The sequence below is a fragment of the Thunnus maccoyii genome, chromosome 6 (genome assembly GCF_910596095.1).
Source record: "Thunnus maccoyii chromosome 6, fThuMac1.1, whole genome shotgun sequence".
NCBI classification, from domain to species: Eukaryota; Metazoa; Chordata; class Actinopteri; order Scombriformes; family Scombridae; genus Thunnus; species Thunnus maccoyii.
Window position 1 is genome coordinate 29,560,147 of NC_056538.1, and position 21,469 is coordinate 29,581,615.

The following is a 21,469-nucleotide window of genomic DNA, read 5'->3' on the forward strand; positions in this document are numbered from 1 at the left end:
GTGTCCGTCCGTTCGTCTGTGTTTGTTCAGCAGTTGTGTTTCGTCCTCCCTTCTTGGTGCTGGTCCATCCCGCCTACCTACCTGTCTGCTCTGGTCAGGTGAGTGAGGTGTTAGCTTAGCGAGAGCGACTCTGCAGCTATTCCTGACTCCTCCCATCTCCCCCCACTCCCCCCCAACCAACACCTCCCCACCTTCCCCCATACTCCTCCCTCCACCTTCCCCTCCTCCGCACTCCCTCCCCTCACCCCCTTGACCCCACTCCTTCCTCCCTCCCCACCCCACCTTCCCACACCACAGCAGGTCATGGGTCAACCTGTACTGCGTGCTGAACAAAGGGGAGATGGGTTTCTACAAGGATGCCAAGAACACCACCACGCCCTACAACAACGAGCCGCTGCTCAACCTCTCCCACTGCCACTGCGACGTCACCAACGGCTACAAGAAGAAGAAGAACGTCTTCACGCTCAAGTGAGGAGATGTTTTCATACCTTTCATTACCTCATATCTTTACTGTTATGTTTTGTTGTAACTTTTAAACACAGACACAGAAATCTCAACCTCTTAGATCTTGTTTTTGTCTCCATCAGTGGATTTTCTTACCACAACAAATCCACAAATGGAGCATTCATGTCTATTTTAACTTAAGTGATCTCAAATTTGACAACCAACAGCAACTTGTCTTAACTTAGTTGACGTTTGAAAAGTAAGAAAGAAAGTAGAGTCGACTATTGAAGTATCTATCGTGTTAGTGTTTATTGTTTCAGACAGCATATCTGTAGTGAAAGAAATACTGTAAAAGGCCTTATTTGCTGTCAGTCTTGTAGTCGGCAAGTTAGTTACTTTGCTAGCACACTTAACTGCTATTTAAGTTAGAAAGCTAGCTAGCTACTTATATAACTGCAGCGACACACTTTGTGGTGAGATCTGGCCCTTAGATGAGTGGAATTAACTGCATGAAGACATATTTGAAAGTCATCTTGTGTATTTAAAGGGACATATCATACACATTTACAGGTCTGTATTTATATTCTGGGGCTCTACTGGAATATGGAAGATTTACAGTTCAAAAATCTCCTTATTTATCTTATACTGGTCCTTTATGCAGCCCCTCAGTTCAGCCTCCGTCTGAAACAGGCCGTTTTAGCTCCTGTCTCTTTAAGGCCCTCCTCCCAATGAGCCCACTCTATTCTGATTGGCCAGCTCGTGGAAGGAGGCAACAAACTATGAAACAAATTATAGCAGTAAGATTTCACTGCTTTTTTTGTTCTTTACTCAAAATGTCAACTTCTGAAATACATCTGTACATGTTCGAGCCGAAATCTGATCCAAAATATGAGTGGACAATATGAACAACCCATGGATAAACTATAGCAACAACCTTGGCAACCAAGGCGACAGCCGTTTACAGGCATGCAAAAGGAGCTGACGTCAGCTCGTCGGCAAGATAGAAAAAACTGTTGCAATCGAAGCGTTCAGAGCAGGTTGAAGCCCTGGCTTCTGACTTGCAGGGAACATTTCTACGTACGTTAACCTCAAGTTTGGGAACTTTTACCATGTTTAACATAGATATCCAACATCATAACACTATATAAATATAAGAAAACCACAAAAAGCATAATATATCCCCTTTGAATAGACTTTTGTCAACTGTAAAAATGCAAAAAATTCGGTTTTTCTTTTGTTTTATTAATGATCATTGCTAATTTAATCAAAACACATCAAGCAGGTTTAAAGGGCCACTCCACCAACTTAACAAGTTCAGTTTACTCTTCATGAGGAGCATTTCTCAGCCTGTAAAAACAGTTGTACATTGTCTCTCATGGTTATTTCTGTGGATCTTTCTAAAGTTTCAGAAAGTGACCCTGATGATGTCATCGGCTTGGGCTTGATGACTACAAATTTATAACGGAAAGCCTGCACTGCAAACGTGGTGTAGAGTGTGACAGGCGTTGGTGTTTTTGGAGATTTTACCCAAAAGTTAGGATATCTCAGCCTCTGCTGCTTTAAAAATATATTTTTTTCTTGTGAGTCCTCCAACTTTATGGAAGTGAAACGCTAAATTACCGGAGGGAGTGGACCTTTAATTACAAATACAGTTTGAGCCAGGTCTGATTCTTTTATCTATCAAACATTGTTTTTAAGTTCAAAATCTCTCCTCTTATCACAGAACGAAGGACGGCAGCGAGTTTTTGTTTCATGCAAAAGATGAGGTGAGACATTCTTCTGTTTCTTATCAGATATCAAAATAATTAAAGGAGTTGCAGTTTCATTCTACTGATCATCATTATTAGTAAGGAAACATAAAACATAAACAGTAAATGACCAATCACATGTCATCTGTGATCCCTCTCCTCTCCCTCCCATCGCAGGAGGACCTCAAAACGTGGGTGACCAAAATCACCGCCAGTATTTCGGAGCACGAGGAGATTGCCAAATGGGGTCAGCCCCAACCAACTACCTCATCCACTGACGAGGGCACGCGGCGCGACGGCAGCAAGGCGGACAACAGATCGGAGCGAGGCGGCGAGCGCTCGGACCGGGCCGAGAAGATCGAGCGCGCGGAGAGAGAAAAGGAGAAAGAACGTGAGAAGGAGAAGGAGAGGGAGAGAGGCGAGAGGTCGGAGAGGTCGGATCGGGGAGGGAAGTCGGAAGGGAAACGCTCGGAAAAGTCCAGTAAGAAAAAGTGAACCCCGGATGACGGACCGGTCGGGATCGAACCGTAAAAAAATCATGAACTCCGGGAGGGAGGCGGGGGCCACAGACTGGTAGTAAACGCCCCCCTCCTTCTCTCCGCCTCCAACACTGTCAACAAAGCGGTTGAGTTTGGATGGAAAGTGAAACACACACACACAAGGATGGAAGGATTGACCCCGGGCTGCTCACTCATAGGACGGACAGGACGGATTTGGAGCAGATGTCTTTCTTTCTCTCTCTCTCTCTCTCTCTCTTCTTCACACAGAGTCACTGACGCTCCACCACTTCCTGGTGGCTGTTTCAGAGAACTGCAGAGGGTCGGGGGGAGGAGGGGGGGTTTCATCCCGCAACATTAACGCGTGTGAGAGAGAGACGGGACACGCATCACGTTAAACTCAAAAGGCTGTTACCGATGGCTGGTAGTGCGATTAAAAACGTAGCTCATGCTGTTCCATGTTTGTTTTTTCTATGAGATGAGCTGTATCTTTATGTATTTCTCGTCCGTCTGTCCTATCTACTGTATCTTATCTGTCTGTCCGTAAGTCGAGACATCCTTACACTATGTCTTATTACTCCTCGTAGATCGAAAGAGAATGAAAAAAAAAATTATGCCAAAATGTTTTACAGCAGACGAACAAACTTTAGAGAAGCTTTTTTTAGTTCACCGGTTTTTTTGTTCTCTCCACTTCATCCCCGTCCGTCTCAAGGTCTGAAAAAAAAACAAAAAAAGTGGATGAAAATGGTTTTAGTTTGACAGCACCGACCCCCACATTCATCCAAACTCACCACGGATGAATCGACACCGATGAACAGCTGATTCTAGGAAGGATGAAGAGAAGAGTAGAGTGATGGACTTTATAACAATCAGGAATATTTAAAAAAAAAAAAAAAAATAGAAGAAGAAGAAATGAAAACAAATACATCCAAAGGCTTGAAATCATAATTTTTTTTTTGTTACATTAAATGTTGTTCACTAAGAGCAAACAGAGCTGCTTCCCCTCATTCATGTAGGATCACAAGGTGTTTAACCTGTGTGAACCTAAAGACTACAGGACTGATTCATAAAGATAATAAAGACAGATGTTGGATCAGTGGTCAGATAGAGAAAAACAATCTGATGGTACACCTAATTCATTAAAAATATTGTTTAATTTGTCAAATAGAAGCTAATGTTTACGTTTGGGTGAAATTGGTTGTAAGCTGCTGGTTTGAGCATCAGGATCAAGCTGTTTGGCTGTGGTCATAAGCACAGATTCTGCGCCTGGCGTGTTTTTAATGAATGCGGCCTCCAGGCGGCAAACAGGCCACATCTACTCTTCTATTCTCTTACAACATCAAAACTACTCGTCAGATATTCTCTTTGATTTATTCTCACAAATCTGTTGCATCCTGTTTTTATAGAGAATTTTAAATAATCTTCGTTTTGTGTGTGTGTGTGTGTGTGTGTGTGGTGTGAGTGTATATGTGTGTGTGTGTGTGTGTGTGTGCTGCTCTCTGCTCCCAGGGTCTCCATAGCTCTCAGGTTACTTATGTTAGTGTGTGCTTACCGTGTGCTTTACGTGTTAATATGTTTCGTCCCCTCAGACGCCACCTCAGTCTTCCAGACATGTCCGATCCACAGAACAGACCTCCACGACGACACACACACACACACACACACACACACATACAGAGGGGGGGGGATACAACTCAGCAGGTTTAACATGTTATAATAAACATGTTAAAGAGTGTAAAAGGTCCAGTTCGACATCCCATCAGTGTAGAAATAGAGAGGAGTGAATGAATGAATGAATAAGTGAATGAACTGGCTCCCTGTTGAGAGACGGGATATCAGACTGACCAAATATTTAGACAAAAAAAAAAAAAGGGGTTTAAACTTGTCTGTTAGTTGTGAGATTGCATGTTTTGCTCGGAGAGAAATCACATGTCAAAAAGAAGCTCGTCTTTTCAGCATCCACACGTCATTTTTTCCGTTTTTTTTTTCCTTTACTGTAAACTCACCACGAAGCCATAAATGACAAACTTGGGGGGGATCAGTCGAAATAAAACTGGTGGTTCCTGCCCTGATAGGAGCATCCAGGTCAGAAAGCATTTAAAATCCTTTTAAAAAAACATTTCAAATGCTGTTTTAATATCACTGCTACTGTATCTAAATCTTCAGTTCTGGTTTACATCTTCCTCTATAGGAGCAGGAGTCATTTCAAGCCCAAGAATCTCTCAGAATTTGTGTTATATTTTCAGAAATCTATATTTGCCAGAGTAGAGTTAATGTTGAGATTATCAGCTGACAGTCTCGTTATCTTTCCTGGTTTTTAAGTCTTGTTCACCTCAGGATTTTAAATTCTCTCCTGACCTGTTGGTCTGATTTGTGTTTAACATCAAAACATGTCTTGAGAACTGTAACTTTCTTTATCTTATGTTGTTTTTTTGTTTTGTTTCCAACACATTTTATGCATCTAATTTAGGTGTGAATGCCAGATCAATGCAATCATTTACATGCATGTTGGACACAACAAAGAAAGAAAGAAAGAAAAGTCAGAGTGGAAAGAGGTGAATTATGAATGAATACAGATCAGTCCTCTGCTGTCAGATTAGGAATCGAACAGCCTGCTAAACTGACTCACTGTTGCTGCAGATACACACAGGACAGATCATGCAGGGTGTAGCTAACAGCTAACATTAAAAACAATATATGTTATTTAAACCGTTTTACGACGTTGACAGCAGAGACAACCGCATACGTGAAAGTCAGCATGGTTCAACAATCTGTTTTGAGGTGGTAGGCGCCCTGCCTGTCTGTGTGTGTCTGTGCTGTTCTGTTCACATCAACCTCAGTCTGTCAGCCGAGATGGAAAGATGAATAAAATACCTTTTGGTCTATCATTAATGTTTTTATAGTCAGTGTTTTTCTTTTCTCACTTGGAAATGAATGTAGAACTTTGTTGTTGTTGTTGGGGGAGAAAAAAAGAAAAGATCATGTTTCCTCCTGCTCTCTCTCTCTCTCTCTCTGGAAAAAGAAAGATAAGATAGTAAACATCCACATGGAAAGTAGAAACAGATCTCGTTAGATTGAAGGTGAAATCTTTATTTATAGCTTTTAGTCGTTCGGCCACAAACACAGTTTCAGTCTTCGTGTTGCATCTTGGACACCAAAACCACACAGCAGTATGCAGTATTACGGAGTACGATTCATGTAGGAAGAGTTTGTTCAGGAATTCATGTTTGTAATGTTGTGGATTTTACTGATGATGATGATGATGATGATGATGATGATGCCCATGGTAGCAATGAAATGAGACTTTATGCAACTTTTTCTTTGCACTAGGACGCTGGCCTGTCGCAGAGTTGAGGTCTGATGGTCAGTGGTGTTGGGGATCCAGCGGAGGGATCGGGGAAAGTTAAAGAGGCTATAAGGAATATTTTTATATATTAACAATGAATCACGTGACGACTCGTTTGTGAGGAACTCAAAGAGAATTATCACCCAGCTCTCTCATTTCAGCAACTTTCAGCTCATTGTTTTGGTTCAGTCTCATCGCTCTCATCGTGTCATTTAGAGTTCATCAAAAAAAAAAAAGCTCTTAAAACTCGCTTGACGCTTCCTGCTCATCATCATGTGGCACATTCACAAAGTGCGCGACTAGCTGGTGAACATAGTGGAGCATTTAGCAGCGAAAGAAGCAGATATTTCACGCAGGAGTTTGTTAGAAACCAACAGAGAGCTAAGAAGAGACGTATAGAAGTTGATGATTCATACTTACTACATGGAGGATGTGTTGATGTTTTGTTTAAATGAAACCTCATCCTCTGTTTAGGAGCAGTAAAAAAAGCCTTAACCAACTCTGATCACACTTCTCATCTGTCAGTTAAAATGACGGCTGCTGGATATAAACAGATCTAATACACACACACACACACACACACACTGCCTGGAGTATATAATTACTGAAATAAACAGACTTTCAATAGGGCTTAAAAGAGAGTGAACACAATCAACTTAAAGTTTTTTAAGTATAATTTTTATTTTTTTAATCTTGCATTTGTTAAAGTATCTGAGGACAACCAGGGCTCATAAGTTTACTCATTCAGGTGATGTATCGTGGTGTGAATCTGTACATAGAGATGCACCGATACTGATATCGGTCTGATACCGACTCAGATAATTGGATCAGGTATCGGTGACAGCGGGCTGATCTGGTATCGGATATCGTTATTTTAATAAATAACGATCCAGTACATTTATACCTATGTATTTATTTGTTACATTTTGTTTTACAAAGTTAGGAAAGCAACGTTTAAGTCAAGCTTGATGTTGCCTCACACATAAAGGAATGATCCCAGTCTCTTCCACACACAGCTTATTAATTAAACACTGGTATCGGATCAGTACTCAGTATTGGCCCAGGTATCTGTATCTGTATCGGGACTGATCGGTGCATCCCTGAATCAGACCCAGAACTTCAGTTTGTGACGCTGGTAACAGAAGTTTTGTCACTGACAGTGAACAAGTGGCTGATTTTTGTGGACACGTAGATCTTTTATTGGAGGGTTAATATCTATAATGATAATCTATAATAATATCTACAATAATAAAGGCAGTTCTAGAAAAATAACACCACTATTTAAACATAAATAACTTGACTATTTGTTGTGTAAAGTTAACCATCTTTCACTGAACAGTGTGAGACCTCATATCAAAGCCTTCTCATCAGTAGCTGTGAGATTAGACATATAAACTGCTCATTTACTGCTTTAACACAACAAAAGCACAATATTTTTTATATCCAATCTCATGAAGTTTCTGTGTATCTCTTCTTATAATCACATCTTCCCACAGCTTTACAGTTAGTGAAGCACTTTGCTCCGTTTATGTTTTGCTGAAAGTCAAAATGAACAAGGCTTTAAAATGTCTCACACTTTATAAAAACATCAGGATTAATTAGACACATTAATATGATTATTTTATGCAGTTGGCATCATCTTATTGACTTCCTCGCCCAAATAGTGTTAGCAAAGCATCTGTTTTACTTTCAGACGCACTACATCATGACATCAACCTTCATTTTTCTGTCTCAAACAATCCTAAACTTCATGTAGTTCATGCAGATCCAAACAAACAAAGTCCTAACAGCAGCCAGAGATAATCCACTGCTGACTGATGAATAGTTTTGGCTGATCCAGGACCCCCCCGGAGCACCACTGTCTATCTGCCCTCAGCCTGTCTGTCTCTCTGTATGCCTGCCTACAAGCAACCTAACCTGATAATGTACAAATGTATTTGCTCAAAAAGTATTTTCTGTAATAAAACCAACAAGAAAAATGAGTTTATCCGCGGTGACACTGGGAAACTGCCCCTTGTCTTTGTTATGTTTTTGGGGGGGAGGGAGGGGGATTGTTGATTTGTACCATAAGCCGCACTTCCTTCAACACGAACACGTCAGGACAAAGAGGTTGCATGAATGACATAGTCTCTATTATGGTACTGCTGTGCATGTCTTGAAGACCCATCCCTCCACTGTACAATGACTGTAACACACCGGGGCTGACACAAACTACCAACACTGGAAAAAGGTGAATGAATGAACCAATATTGTATAAAAATGATCAGAACCAACTGCGAATCATTAACTCTGTACAGTCGTTTCTTTGAATTGATAAATACAAATTGTGATATTGAAAGATAATGTTTGTGCGTGTCTTTTTGTGAAGCATCTAAGCAGCTATGGGGGACTACAGATATTATGTTTTTCATTATCTTGAAGGCTAAAGTCAAGTTTATTTGTACAGCCTGACATCACATACATGCATCAATGTGCTTTACAGACACACAAATATACTGTAACCCTCCTAATAGATCCTTAAACTTTTAAAAAGTACTGAAAGTTGCAGTACAGTTATGTAATTTTATTTTTAAAAGCATATTTAAGAAAAAAAATATGTCCTAATGATGATGTTCATCAGGACTAAATTTGATCAAGGACTAGTTCCTGTACACTAATTTGGTATTCTGTAACATGAACAATTAAAGCACAAAATAAGTCTATTTCATCACAAAGTTAATGCTGCTACAATGTCAGTGTACTTCTTTAAAAGTGAGGAATAAAAGAAATGATGAGGCGTTAAACAGGATGAATTCTTCTTAACACTTTTCAAAAGTTATTGAGAAGTATTCAGACCTGTGCAAGTTATACAAGAACAGATGATAGAGTGGATCAGTGTTAAACCTCATTTACTGGGTTTGACTCTCGGCTCTGGTTTATCTCTTCTGTGTTTGTAATAAACTGTCAGTCTGTCTTCATCCCATGATAACGATGAGCAGTGAAAGACTGGGAGTGAGAACTAGGATGCAGGTTGTGTATTAAAGTCCAACACCAGTCTAAAAAAGTGTTTTGCTTCTTGTTCCTACAGTTCAATGATTGAGCTTCACTGTGCAGGATGATGAATGTGCAGAGTTTGTTGCCAGAAGGCGGTTTTCACGTTGAAGGAGGAAAGTTTTTCAGTGACATACGAGACATCTTGTGTCCAGCAGTTAAACTTTTGAAATGAAAAATATTTGCATGTCGATAGACTCTGAGATGTATTTTCAAGAATTTAACTTTTTTGGTGTAAAAACATATCAGACAAGTATTTTAGCCAAGCCGAGTATTTTCTATATGTCTAAAAACATGTCTGGAGGGGACAATTTACTTGAAACACACCATAACTCCATCAAAAAAAAAAAGATGTACTTTAGTACTAAAAAAAAGAAAGAAAAAATGTGACATTAGTATGCCTTAACAAATAAAAATAACATTCTTCAAATTCTAATGTACACTATTTACATTTCAACCTCAACATTTTATATAATAACATTTCAACCTCATATACCTTTAATTGTATTTGTTTCTTTTACCCACCTCATTGTTTCTGTATTTTGATTTATGTCAAGTGGCTGCTGTGACACTTAAACAACTTGGGCTTAATAAAGTACTATCTATCTATCTATCTATCTATCTATCTATCTATCTATCTATCTATCTGTCTATCTATCTATCTATCTATCTATCTATCTAATCCTATTTCAGTATCTTAGAATAACTAATTTGTTTGAGAAGACAGTAGTAGTAGGAGTTTTTTTAATGAATATTGTAAATACTACTCATTTTGATCCAGACTTCACACCAGCTAGTGGCGGTAATGCACTAATTCGTTGTTTGCCAACCGCCAATAAACCTCAATGCAGAAGAAGAACCGGAAGTGCAACACGGACTATTTACAGAGGCGCACAGGCCGCCATAAGAGAAGCAACTGATATTTTGACAGATGAAGGACTAAGCTGCATTTAAAGACCGACTTTAAATGCAACTCGCTGTTTAAAATAAAATAAAAATGCGCCCCGCATCGACGCACACGTGAGTTTTCAATCCGACTGGAGAAAAAAATGGAGGCGAGGTTCGGCAGCGAAGTGGCGTCGGTGGTGGAAGTCGCCATCCAGGCGGCCGTGTCTGTTTTCAGGGATGTTTGGGCGACAGAGGCGCCAAATACGGAGTGGAGAGAGGAGAAGCTCGGCGAAATCCAGGAGATAGAGAAGAGTCTGGTGGTTCAGATCCACAGGGTCTTCACGGAGTTCTCCTCGGAGCTGCTGGAGGAGAACGAGGCTCTGAAGGCCAAAGTGGAGCAGCTGGAGGACGTGCTGCAGAGGAAAGCCGGGCAGCTGCAGCAGGAGCTGGAGGCCAGAGTGGGTCAGCTGGGCAAAGAGATGGAGCAGCTGGAGCAGGAGCTGAGGAGCATCAGTGATGGCAGCAACAAGTCACAAGGAGGCCCGTCACTGTCAGGTGAGAGAGAGAGGGGGCGGTCATCAATCAGCCGATCGATCACTCTGATCAGCTAAGAGTCAGATTGAAAACATCAACAGTGAGCTGGGAGGATTTTTTTTTTAGTATTTGGGCTCAATAAAGTCATGAAGTCTACTTTTAAACTACAGTATGTGGGCAGGTGAAGATGTTTTCAGTGATGCTGGTTTAGGTTGCACCAAACAAGTCATTTCATTATTGATTAATATGTTTATTTTGTTTACAAAATGTTCAAAAAAATAGTGATGATACCTATTATAATTTCTCAGGCCAGAACACAAGGTGACAGATTTCTTTGGTTTGTCAGTTCAACAGCCCGAAACACAAAGATATTTGATTTACAATGATAAATTACAGATTAGGACCGCAAGTAATAATAATAATGTCATTATCGGTTGTCATTTTGATCAATCGATTAGTCGTTTGGTCTGTAAAGCGTCGATACTGCACAAGTGACATCTTAAAATCCTCAGATTTGAGAAGCTGAATCAGAGAATTTGGACATTTGTTTCTTAGAAATGATGCAAAAAGATCAATCGATGATCAAAATAATCAAAATTAATTTTCTGTCAATCGACTAACTGATTAATCAGCTACAAATCCTCACAACTGCTAAACTGGAACCAGTGAATCTTCCATCCACACTGTGCAACACATACCCGATTTATTTAGATACAATAAGTTTCAGTGAATTTCTGCCTTTGACACTTGATTTCAACATGGATTCATTCTTTCTCTGGTGACAAACACATGACGCCGCTCTGAGCATTAACCAATGAAATGAGGCTGATGTGACATCATGTCTCTCTGTGTCTTTGAAACAACACAGGAGCCACGGTGTCGTCGACTTCCGCCAATCAGACTACACCTGCTGCTGTTAAGGACTCCACCTCGGACTCTCTGTCGGTTTCAGCGGGAAGCGGTGAGGCCGTGACCGTCCCTAAACCCGCGGTAGCTCCGATGGTGTTTGTCGGCAGAGTCAGCTCGGCTCCCACGGTGCTGCTGGTGGGAGCCCGACAAGTGGTCACACAGCCCCCGACGTCATCGGCAGCTGTTTCTGAAACGACGGGAGCAACGCAACTCATCCTCAAAACCGCAGCCTCGCCGGGGTCTGCGCCTCAAGACGTCCCCAGTCCAGACTCCAGCACCGGCGGCGACACAGCGCAGGAAAAGGTCGGGTTCAGTAGTCGCAACAGTTTTGTACCTGAAGTGCACTTAGTTCTTATTTGAAAGAAAGACTTCCAGCTGATACTGATGAGTGTCAGTATACTTGTCAGCTGCAGAACAGAATCTCACTGGTGTTTATTTCCCTCCATATTGATTCATGCTGCTGGCTTTAAGCAACAGATTGAGCAAAAAAGTCTTCTCAGATGGGAGTTTAGTGCTTATGATATGATGTAAATATATGCCCGTCATTGCATGCATCCAGTTGTTCTCACTTAAACTCACATTAAATACATGCTGTATTTCTTTCTGCATTACAGAAATCTGTGGAAGAGGCGCCTACAGGGAGAACGAGGAGGACGAGGAGAGCAAACGCTAAAGCTGAAAAAGGTACGATTAGATTTCAGACTAGTCAAGGAACTTGAATATGTAGGAGATACTTCCTTCTTTAAAAAAAGAAACTATGGACATTGAATCTTCAAATATTTAGACTAGGTTTGGTAACTTCCTCTCATTCTGTTTTCAGCTGCCACTGATAAAAGCACTGAGGAGAAAGAACTGGAATCAGGTGAAGTTCAGGGAAGACGGCTGAGAAAAAAAGAGTCACGGACAGTGAAGCGGTTCTTCTGTGAGCACTGTAACGTCGGTTTTCACTGGAAAGGCGAACTGAAGAAACACATGAAGGTCCATAAGAAGCCTTTTCCTTGCAACCAGTGTGACAGAAGTTTCCTGGAAAAGAAGTCCCTGGAAAATCACCTTTTGCGTCACGAGGCGCTCAAAGCCCCTTTACCCTTCCCCTGTCCTCGCTGTAAAAGATCGTACCGAAAGGAGCAGTCGCTGCAGAATCACCTCAAACGTCACCAGAGGTTGAAACAACCGAAGCCGTTCGCCTGCGACCAGTGCGGGAAAACGTTCAGAGCAGAGCAGTCACTGGAAAACCACCTCTTACGCCACGAGAAGTGGAAACGGATGCTGAAGTGCCAGCTCTGTGACAAGACCTGCAAGACCACCGTCCAGCTGAGATGTCACATGGTCGTACACTCGGAAGAAAGGCCGTTCAGCTGCGCGACGTGCGGGAAGGAGTTCAAGAGTAAAGACACCCTTCGCTTCCATCAAATGGTTCACACCAACGCCAAAAAGTACAAATGCTCAGTGTGCGACGAGACTTTCAAATACGCCCACTCCCTGACGGTGCACAAGAGGAAACACACGGGCGTCACTCCGTTCATATGCACCGTGTGCAACAAGTCGTACAGGACCGGCACGGCGCTGAAAAGACACAGCGTAGTCCACACGGGGGAGAAACCGTTCACCTGTCACATATGCGGAGCGCAGTTCAGCCTGAACAACAACCTCAAGAGGCACATTCGCATTCACACGGGAGAGAAGCCGTTCACGTGTCAGGAATGCGGCAAAAGCTTCTCGGACAACAACAAGCTGAAGTCTCACATGCTCATCCACGGTGCCCGAAAGCCGTTTATGTGCGATCTGTGCGGGAAGACCTTCCTCTTCAACTGCAGGCTGCTGATACATCAGAAGTACGTGCACGCCGACAGGAACGAGGAAACGGACGGCACGCTGAGGTTTTTCCAGAACAGACGGAGAAACAAGTCGGCGGTTAAACCTTACAGCTGTAAAATATGTCTGAGGAGTTTCAGCGCCGCCTGCTCCCTCAAACTCCACGAAAAAGGCCACAGCGAGCACAAGGAGTTCAACTGCGGGATATGCGGGAAGGCTTTCCATAACAAATACTCGTTCAGCTATCATCAGAGGAGCCACTCAGGGGAGAAGCCCTTTGTTTGCGATGTGTGCGGGAAGGGGTTTTTCCACGCCGGCAGTCTGAAGCAGCACGAGCGGATACACACGGGTGAAAAACCGTACAAATGCGACCAGTGCGGCAAGGCCTTCAGGACCGACGGAAACTTCTACAGACACTTGCGGATCCACACGGGTGAGAAGCCGTTCGAATGCGTGTTCTGTCACAGGAAGTTCCACCAGTCGAATCAGCTCAAGTCCCACATGCAGGTCCACACTGGTCAGAAGCTCTACTCCTGCCAGCAGTGCGGCCGCGGCTTCTCCGATTCGAGGCAGGTCAAGAAGCACAGCTGTGACGGGTCATAGGTCACGTGACATTGTCGTGTGTCGTTCACAGGCACGCTCAGCTGATCCAAGTCCTAAATGAAGCGGTGGTGTGATGTATCAAGGGACATAAAATGACTTGTGTGTGTGGCCCCGGTGCCTTTAAGCTCAAAATATCGGTTATCTGATCAAGAGTGCCACTTCTGAACTCCATTAGTTTCATTTTTATATTCTGTTGTTGAGAGCTGGAACAATTTACTCAATCTGGTTAATTGAAAGGAAATTCATCTGTTCTGATATTGAGAATATGTTTCATTTTTACAATTTTTAAGTAAAAATACAAAACATTTGCTTGTGTTAGCGTCACAATGTCAAAGGGATTCTTGTTTGTCTTCATATACATATATTAACTGATCATTTTTGTTTTGGCTGTCGGCCAGTTAAACAGATTGAACGCAGCACTTCAGGCCTCTGATAACATTACTCTTGTTATGTTAAAGTTAAGGGAATAAGGAAAAATAATTAATACTAAAACTAGTCGCAGCTATACTATCATTCAGAGGATATACAGTAGGGGTTAGTATTCTTCATGGCATTTATAGTATAGTACAGCATAATAGTTTATAGTATGTATAATTTAAAAAATACCCAAATATGACCATTTACCTTTTATAAAACATTGTGGCCATTTAAAACCCCCAAAGTTCCACATGTGAAACACACATAGAAGTGAAGAAGTGAGATATCTCGGTAAATGTTCTCATGATACATGCAGCAGAAAGGCCAGCTTCCTGTTTTCAAGCAGAGTTACAGGATTTAGGAGTTATTTTCATATACTGAATGACCTTTTTTCTCTTTTTACTGGTTGAGTTGATATTAACAGAGAATAATTTTTAATTTTTTTTTTGTCATTATCTGGAAAGACTTCCTAAACTATTTTGAATTAATTTATGTTGTTTTGGTTCATAGTAAATCTATGTAATGCTGTTAAGATGTGATTTTTTTCAAAGTAATAATAGAAATTGTAAATTGATTTTTTTCCTCTGTACAGTTTGATGCATAAACTAGTTTTGTTTGTTATTGCGATTAAAGAAAATATGCAATCAAAGCAACTTTTAAAGAGTTTTCTTTAAAAAAAATTTTTTTACCTTCATGCTATTTCCATTAAACATTTTTCTCATGTACAAACAACATGGCTTTAAGATTTTCACATTAGACCAATGGGGTAAGGTGCAAAAAAAAAGACAGAAAAAAGGATAAATATAAACCAACTTACGATTGAAATAATAAAACAAAACAAAAGGGTGAGGGCTTTTTTATAAATCATATTCTATTATAAGAAGTTTTATTGCATTTTTTTTTACCATGACTTTAAGGGCTTTTATATATGAAAGAAACTCGTTATGAAATACACTAAACATTGGTTTCACTTTCATATACATTGATTTGTGTATAACCAATTAATTTTTAAGGTTCCATTTATAGAAACAAAATTGATAGCTTGTAGGCCTCCATATTTACAATCTTTGGTCATCTCTGCTCTCTTGACATAGTGAATGTTCCTTTTCCAGATATAATCAGAATTAACCTGGTTGACCTTTTTAATAGCACCGTTTGCCATTAGCCGCTGAGTATGCTAGATAGATAGACCTTGAAATGCTTTCCATTTTAGTCAAAAAGATTCAACCCAGTAAGTTAATGTTTCTCAATAACCGTGAGTTAAGTCTAGTTTGGCATTGATCAATTACACACATTCATATTTTCACTGTCAGTTAAATCTTTAGATATATATTTATACCCAAGTATTTAACAGTATATGTTAAATGACTGATGAATTGGAGGCTCTGACCCTGACCCAACCATCTCACTCCTCATGCTTAATACAGAAATTAAGAAAAAATAAATAAACATAAAAAAGTTCATAAGTAAAACTGTACAATCTTATGTCAGCTTGCGTTTTTGTGATTAATTTATTTTATCTCTAATTCTCCCTGCGCAGTCATTTGTATTGTAATATAATGTGTTGTTAGTAAAGATTTTTTTTTAAAAAAACCTCATACCTAACTCTAACCAATCAAATCAACGAAGGCAGCGAGTACTAGCCAATCAGAGGCAGAGGAGGGCGGGTCTTCGCTGAATGCGGGTGAGAAAAAAAAAGGCTGCTGAATCTCCAGTATTTTGATCACTAGTGTTGTCAAGAGTCCGCTGTTAACTTTAAATATAAAAATGTCAGAAAACTTAGTGTTTTATTCAGAAACTAAGTCCATTATGGAAACTGTTATTAAGACTACTGTTGATGTTTTCGGAAATTCAAAAGAAGAAAATGCCACGAAGGAGCTAAATGTGAGACGTAAGGTGAGTCAACGGTTTATATTATAAATGTATTATGAATATAAGTACACATGTATATCAATAACTGCTTGTGGACCTAATAAATCGATGATGTGAACACTAGAGAGACTGTTTACAAAGAGGGACAGAAATGCTACAGTTAGCGGAGATTGAACGGACGGAATGAAGACAAGTAGAAGGACAGTAAATAAAGATGGCGGAATGTCAATTGATCACGTCAACTGATCCAGGGATGTTTAAACATAACTTTTCTTCACATCTTATATTAACAGTGGTGGAAGAAGTAAATTAAGACATTAAAGATTCTCTCCAGACATGTATTAAGACATAAAAATAAAAAATACTCTGCTCGGAACGATAATATGTCTCTGATATGGATTTTCCGTTTTAAAAAAAAAGTATAATTACAATGTTAAAATCCTTAAAACGGCATCGTCTCTTTCTCCATCATTAAAAATGACAGAATATATGAATATGCAAATATATTTCATTTTAAAAGTTTAAAGGACGGGTTCACAATTTTCAAGTCTGTCTGAAAACATCAGTCAGGAGCTCAAATTAACTTTGAAATAGGCTTTTCTTGCAGTAATCATTCCTCCTGTTCATACTGACCATTAGAAGATCCCTTCATAATACACTTACTGTCATATTAACATCACTGAACAGTCTATACTCAGCAAATAGTATATTATAGTTATAGTTATGGTTATATCGCTAGTCTCTATTTTATTCTATTTTTTTTTTATTGTCATATTTGAGCTTGTTAATTCAGTTATTGTATATATTTTACCCTTTAATTTTATTTGTTTCTTTTACCTACCTCACTGTTGATGGGGAACAAAATCCACAGTCCTCCTTCTGTGCAAAAATGTATTTTTTAAAGTTTATCTGAAGCTAATATGAAGCTTCAGCGTCCAAATGAGTCAAATCAAGTAGATATCTTTCAACGTTACAGTGTTTTTAGTGCCAAAGTCCCTCTTTTTGTTACTATATTTCCACCGCCGCTCAACAGGGAAACACTGTCTGAGGAAACACAAAGAGAAAATTTGATGCTAAAAAGACTGTAAAGGTGTCAGATATCCACTTGATATGACTAACTCAGACTGCTGAAGCCTCATATAAGCTTCACATTAACTTTTAAATGACTGTGTGGACACACTGTGGATTTTGGCCTCCATCACTTACATTGAAAGCACATTTGAAGGATCTTTTCATATCCAGTATGAACAAAAGGAATGATTACAGCGAGGAAAACTTCTTTCACTGTTTATATGGACACCTGACTGTTGTTTTAAGACAGACTTTAAACATTGTGAACCTGTACTTTTCTATAATGTTTGCTCTTTTTTGTGAAATATTGAATAATTTTACCTCTTTGGGCCACATGCAAAGTTTAAAGGAAAAATCTCAATTTGTTGGAACTGCAAACAACTCAAAAACATCTGAAACATGACGGAGCCAAAACTAGACACTAGTTTATTGTAAGAAGTCCCGCCAAAGAAGTTGCGAACTCTTTATACTAACATCAGATACTTTAATCTAATGGATGTTTTATAATAAATTATGTTGACGGCCTTATTTTTATCCTCACAGCCAGATTTCGACAGCGTTGTGGAAATGTTGGCTCAGGAGGCAACGAGGAAGATCAACACTATTTTCACCCAACTGTCGTCACTACTGCACAACGAAAACAAGACCCTGAAGGCCAAAGTGGGACAGCTGGAGAGCAAGCTGACAACTATGACTGCAAATTTTGAAAATGCCAGAATGTGGAGAGAAAACGTCCTGAACGGTTGCCCGGTTCTGTTTGAGGAGACCGGATTGATCTTCACCTTGAAGCCGTTTGGGAAGTTCAAAAGAAAACCAGATAAAATAACAGAAGGAGTCACAGAATCAGCGTCTGCTGCTGGACTGAAGAGTGGACACAATGCTGGTGAGTTTCTATTAAAGGAAAAATACACCTTGAATATCAATCCTGTTAAAAAAGCTGATATGAGCAACTCCTTTTGGGAAAAGTGGGGAATTACAAGCTGAACTGGAAGAAGAGGAGGCATGTGTAGGGGAAAACGGTACATTTCAACATGACATAACAAACTAACTTCTGGGATGCACTGGACTTTACAGATTCATGATTTATGACAGTATAAAATTATCTATAGAACATATATTATTACTGGAATAAATGTACATTTTTTCAGTTGCCATCAGTAACGTGTTATTGTTTGTTTTCTTTATTAATTTCTTGTTCAGGTGGCAGAGAGGCGACAAAGGAAGTGAACTCCGAAGCCGAGTCATCACCAGCTAGTACACAAGGTAAGATTTTAAAGGTGGAAGTAATCCATGTTAAACAAAGGCAAAAAATACTCAAGTATGTGACTGCAGTGATGTGTGGGACTCATAACATAACTGTGATTTCTTAGTTTTTGTTGTGTAATTGACAAGGGTTTTATTATTCCACAACCTTCATTCAATTAATTCAAGTTATGAAAATACATTTTATGCTTCCAGTTTTTGCTTTTGCAGTCCTGTTACTCTGAACACGTGTGGTAACTTTTATCTTTTCCATGTTCATCCAGACACTGCAGAGGATCGTACGACGACTAACACCACAGAGCCCAAAAACACTGACAGCCAAAACAAACAGGAAGCTGAAGTCCAGAAGAAAGGGAAGATTTTTGCATGCGATGTCTGTAACAAGAGCTTTAACCGTCAGTTTCACCTGATAAAGCACATGAACACTCACAAAGAACAGAGGCCTTTCGCCTGCGACCAGTGCCCGAGAAAATTCAGGAATACGGAAACTTTTGAGCACCACCTGCTGCGCCACGAGGAGAGGAAATACACGACCTTCAAGTGCTCGCTCTGTGAGAAGACATTCAAAACAAAAATGCACCTCAAGGCTCATCAGCTCGTACACACAGACACGAGGCCTTTCATCTGCTCCACCTGCGGGAAGGGATTCAAAACTAAACACAACCTACAGGCTCATCAGGTAGTGCACAGCGTTGAAAAGCCGCACAAATGCACAGAATGCGGCGAGAGTTTCAGGTACGCGTTCACGCTGCAGTGCCATAAAAGCATTCATACTGGTGAGCATCCTTATAAGTGCACAGTGTGTGGCAAAGCTTTTATAAAGAGGAGATCACTAAGGACGCACCAGGCTGTCCACAGAGGGAAAATCTTTACGTGCGAGACGTGCGGAGCGGGCTTCACTCTTCAACACAACCTGAAGAGACACATTCGTATTCACACAGGCGAGAGACCGTTCAAATGTAAAGTCTGCGGGAAGAGTTTCATCCAGGACAACAAGCTGAAAGCCCACATGCTTCTCCATGGCGCTTCAAAGTCCTTCATGTGTGACCTGTGCGGAAAAACTTTTCTTTACAACTGCCAGCTGCAGAAACACCTGAAAGTAACCCACGATGAAAGACACGGGCAGGTCATCAGAAGACGAACCCGAGAGCGAGGTAACCGCAGAGTCATCTATCGACGGGACAGAACGACGGTAGATGTGACGCCGTTCACCTGCAAGACCTGCCGCAAGGGCTTCGACACCGCGGGTTTGCTGAAGAGACACGAGCTGATTCACACGGGTCAGTTGCAATACAACTGCGACACATGCGGGAAGTCTTTTTTCTACAAGGCCACCTACGACTACCATCAGCGGATCCACTCTGGAGAAAGGCCGTTCGGTTGTGAGGTGTGTGGGAAGAGGTTCATCATCCTTCAGGCACTCAAGTCCCACAAACTGCAGCACTCCGGAGACAAACCGCATAATTGCGAGCAGTGCGGCAAGGCCTTCAGGATCTACACTAACTACCTCAGACACTTACGGATCCACACCGGGGAGAAGCCGTACGAGTGTGAGGTCTGTGGAGTGAGGTTCAGGCAGCTCGGACACGTCAAGTTTCACATGCAGGTCCACACGGGAGAACGGCCGTATTCCTGCAGCAGCTGTGGACTCGGATTTTCAGACTCAAGGCTGCTCAAGAAACACAACTGTACTGAGAAATATCAGAAAACGTTAGGGAACACAGTCAGTACGCCCTGAACCTGAGCACCTGGTGATGATAATTATAATGCAGCAGTGAATTCTATTTATTCATTCTGCAAGGGTAGATCTTTAAATTATTATTTCCTCCCAGGACAAAACACCCACTGAAATTAATTGGACATCTAAGGCTAAAACCAAAACAGGAAGTGATATAGAGCAAGAATGAAACACCAAGCACCTCTAGTACTGCACATCATGTAACAGAATAATCATGTTGACAGTTATGTTAATCACATGATCATCGTATGTGAGTTTTTCTGATAAATGCTGCCTGAAGAAAATGCAATCATGGTCATCATGAGTGGGAGACACAAAGCTTGACATGTATAATTGCACACTTTGAAATGTCCTGCAACCAACAGATAAACCTTAAATCACTGTTTAAATAAAAGTGGTTTTAAATGTTATGATTCTTCATAGTTTCAGTTTGTATGACAGCAGTCTTTGAGGAGGACCTGGTTTCAGAGTGAGGTGGTACACTGATTCTTAATAGGACTGTGTTAGAATGTGTGCTTTTATGTTAAAGAACATATTTCATGAACTGGGAAGAAGATGGGATCCTCAGAGAGCATCTGATTGTCTGAATGTGTATACTGTTGAATTGCTGATGGCATTATAATAGGTTGAACAGGTTAGTTGCAACAAAATACTAATATGTAGTGATTCTGTGTCGGCCCTCGCAAGCATTAAGACAGGTACAGCTAAAAGTCGTCAGGATCTGCTGTAGGGAATCTTGTTTATTAACTCAAGAATAGTTAATCAAGGGAAAAATGTCACAATTCATGTGGGTCCCAGCGCATTCAGGTATCTCGTGATCTGAGAGAGCAGACAAACTGGCAAAAGAAGCAGTCAAAGGAAAGGAATTGTTGAAATCAGTATTAAATTACCAGAATCAGAGGGAAAAGGCGTAGTGCAGAGAAAAGTAAATCTGTGGCAACAGCATTGGGACAATGCAGTAAAGGGACGTTAACACTACACTTTTCATCATAGGAGAACATCCCGCGGGTGTTTGCAATCAATGCTATAAGCAGTGGTGGAAAGTAAGTTAATTAACTTAAGTAGTGTACTTAAGTACAACTTTGAGGTACTTGTACTTTACTTTAGTATTTCCATTTGATGCTGCTTTATACTTCCACTCTACTACATTTCAGAAGGAAATATTGTACTTTCTACTCCACTACATTTACTTGACAACTTAACTTTTCAGATGAAGATTTTACATAAAATAACATATTTTAATATTCTGTTTAAATTGTTATCCTTTTATACACTTTTGTACACTTATATATAAGAT

The 21,469-nt window shown here is 40.5% G+C and overlaps 3 protein-coding genes across 9 annotated transcripts in view; all 3 read left to right on the forward strand.

Moving 5' to 3' along the window:
* Nucleotides 1-5,581, forward strand: part of LOC121898380 (spectrin beta chain, non-erythrocytic 4-like) — an 82,820-nt gene extending 77,239 nt beyond the window's left edge. For 5 of the 7 annotated variants that reach the window (XM_042413392.1, XM_042413390.1, XM_042413391.1 and 2 more), the window contains 3 exons: nt 298-468; nt 2,168-2,210; nt 2,370-5,581. In XM_042413392.1, coding sequence (XP_042269326.1) covers nt 298-468; nt 2,168-2,210; nt 2,370-2,687 — 532 coding nt within the window. In that variant the 3' untranslated portion in view covers nt 2,688-5,581. Of the gene's footprint in view, nt 1-33; nt 99-297; nt 469-2,167; nt 2,211-2,369 lie in introns of those variants that run through there. The other 2 variants (XM_042413394.1, XM_042413395.1) reach the window with 2 other exon arrangements.
* Nucleotides 5,582-9,907: 4,326 nt separating this feature from the next.
* On the forward strand, nt 9,908-14,823 carry LOC121898641 (zinc finger protein 345-like). Its single transcript, XM_042413902.1, has 4 exons — nt 9,908-10,508; nt 11,356-11,699; nt 12,011-12,080; nt 12,217-14,823. The coding sequence occupies exons 1-4, from the start codon at nt 10,115-10,117 to the stop codon at nt 13,809-13,811; spliced, it is 2,403 nt and encodes an 800-aa protein (XP_042269836.1). The 5' UTR covers nt 9,908-10,114; the 3' UTR covers nt 13,812-14,823.
* A 1,075-nt stretch (nt 14,824-15,898) lies between these two features.
* On the forward strand, nt 15,899-20,582 carry LOC121898739 (zinc finger protein 431-like). Its single transcript, XM_042414119.1, has 4 exons — nt 15,899-16,124; nt 17,715-18,054; nt 18,372-18,434; nt 18,698-20,582. Exons 1-4 carry the CDS (start codon nt 15,996-15,998, stop codon nt 20,170-20,172), a joined length of 2,007 nt encoding a protein of 668 aa, XP_042270053.1. The 5' UTR covers nt 15,899-15,995; the 3' UTR covers nt 20,173-20,582.
* The last annotated feature ends 887 nt before the right edge of the window (nt 20,583-21,469 follow it).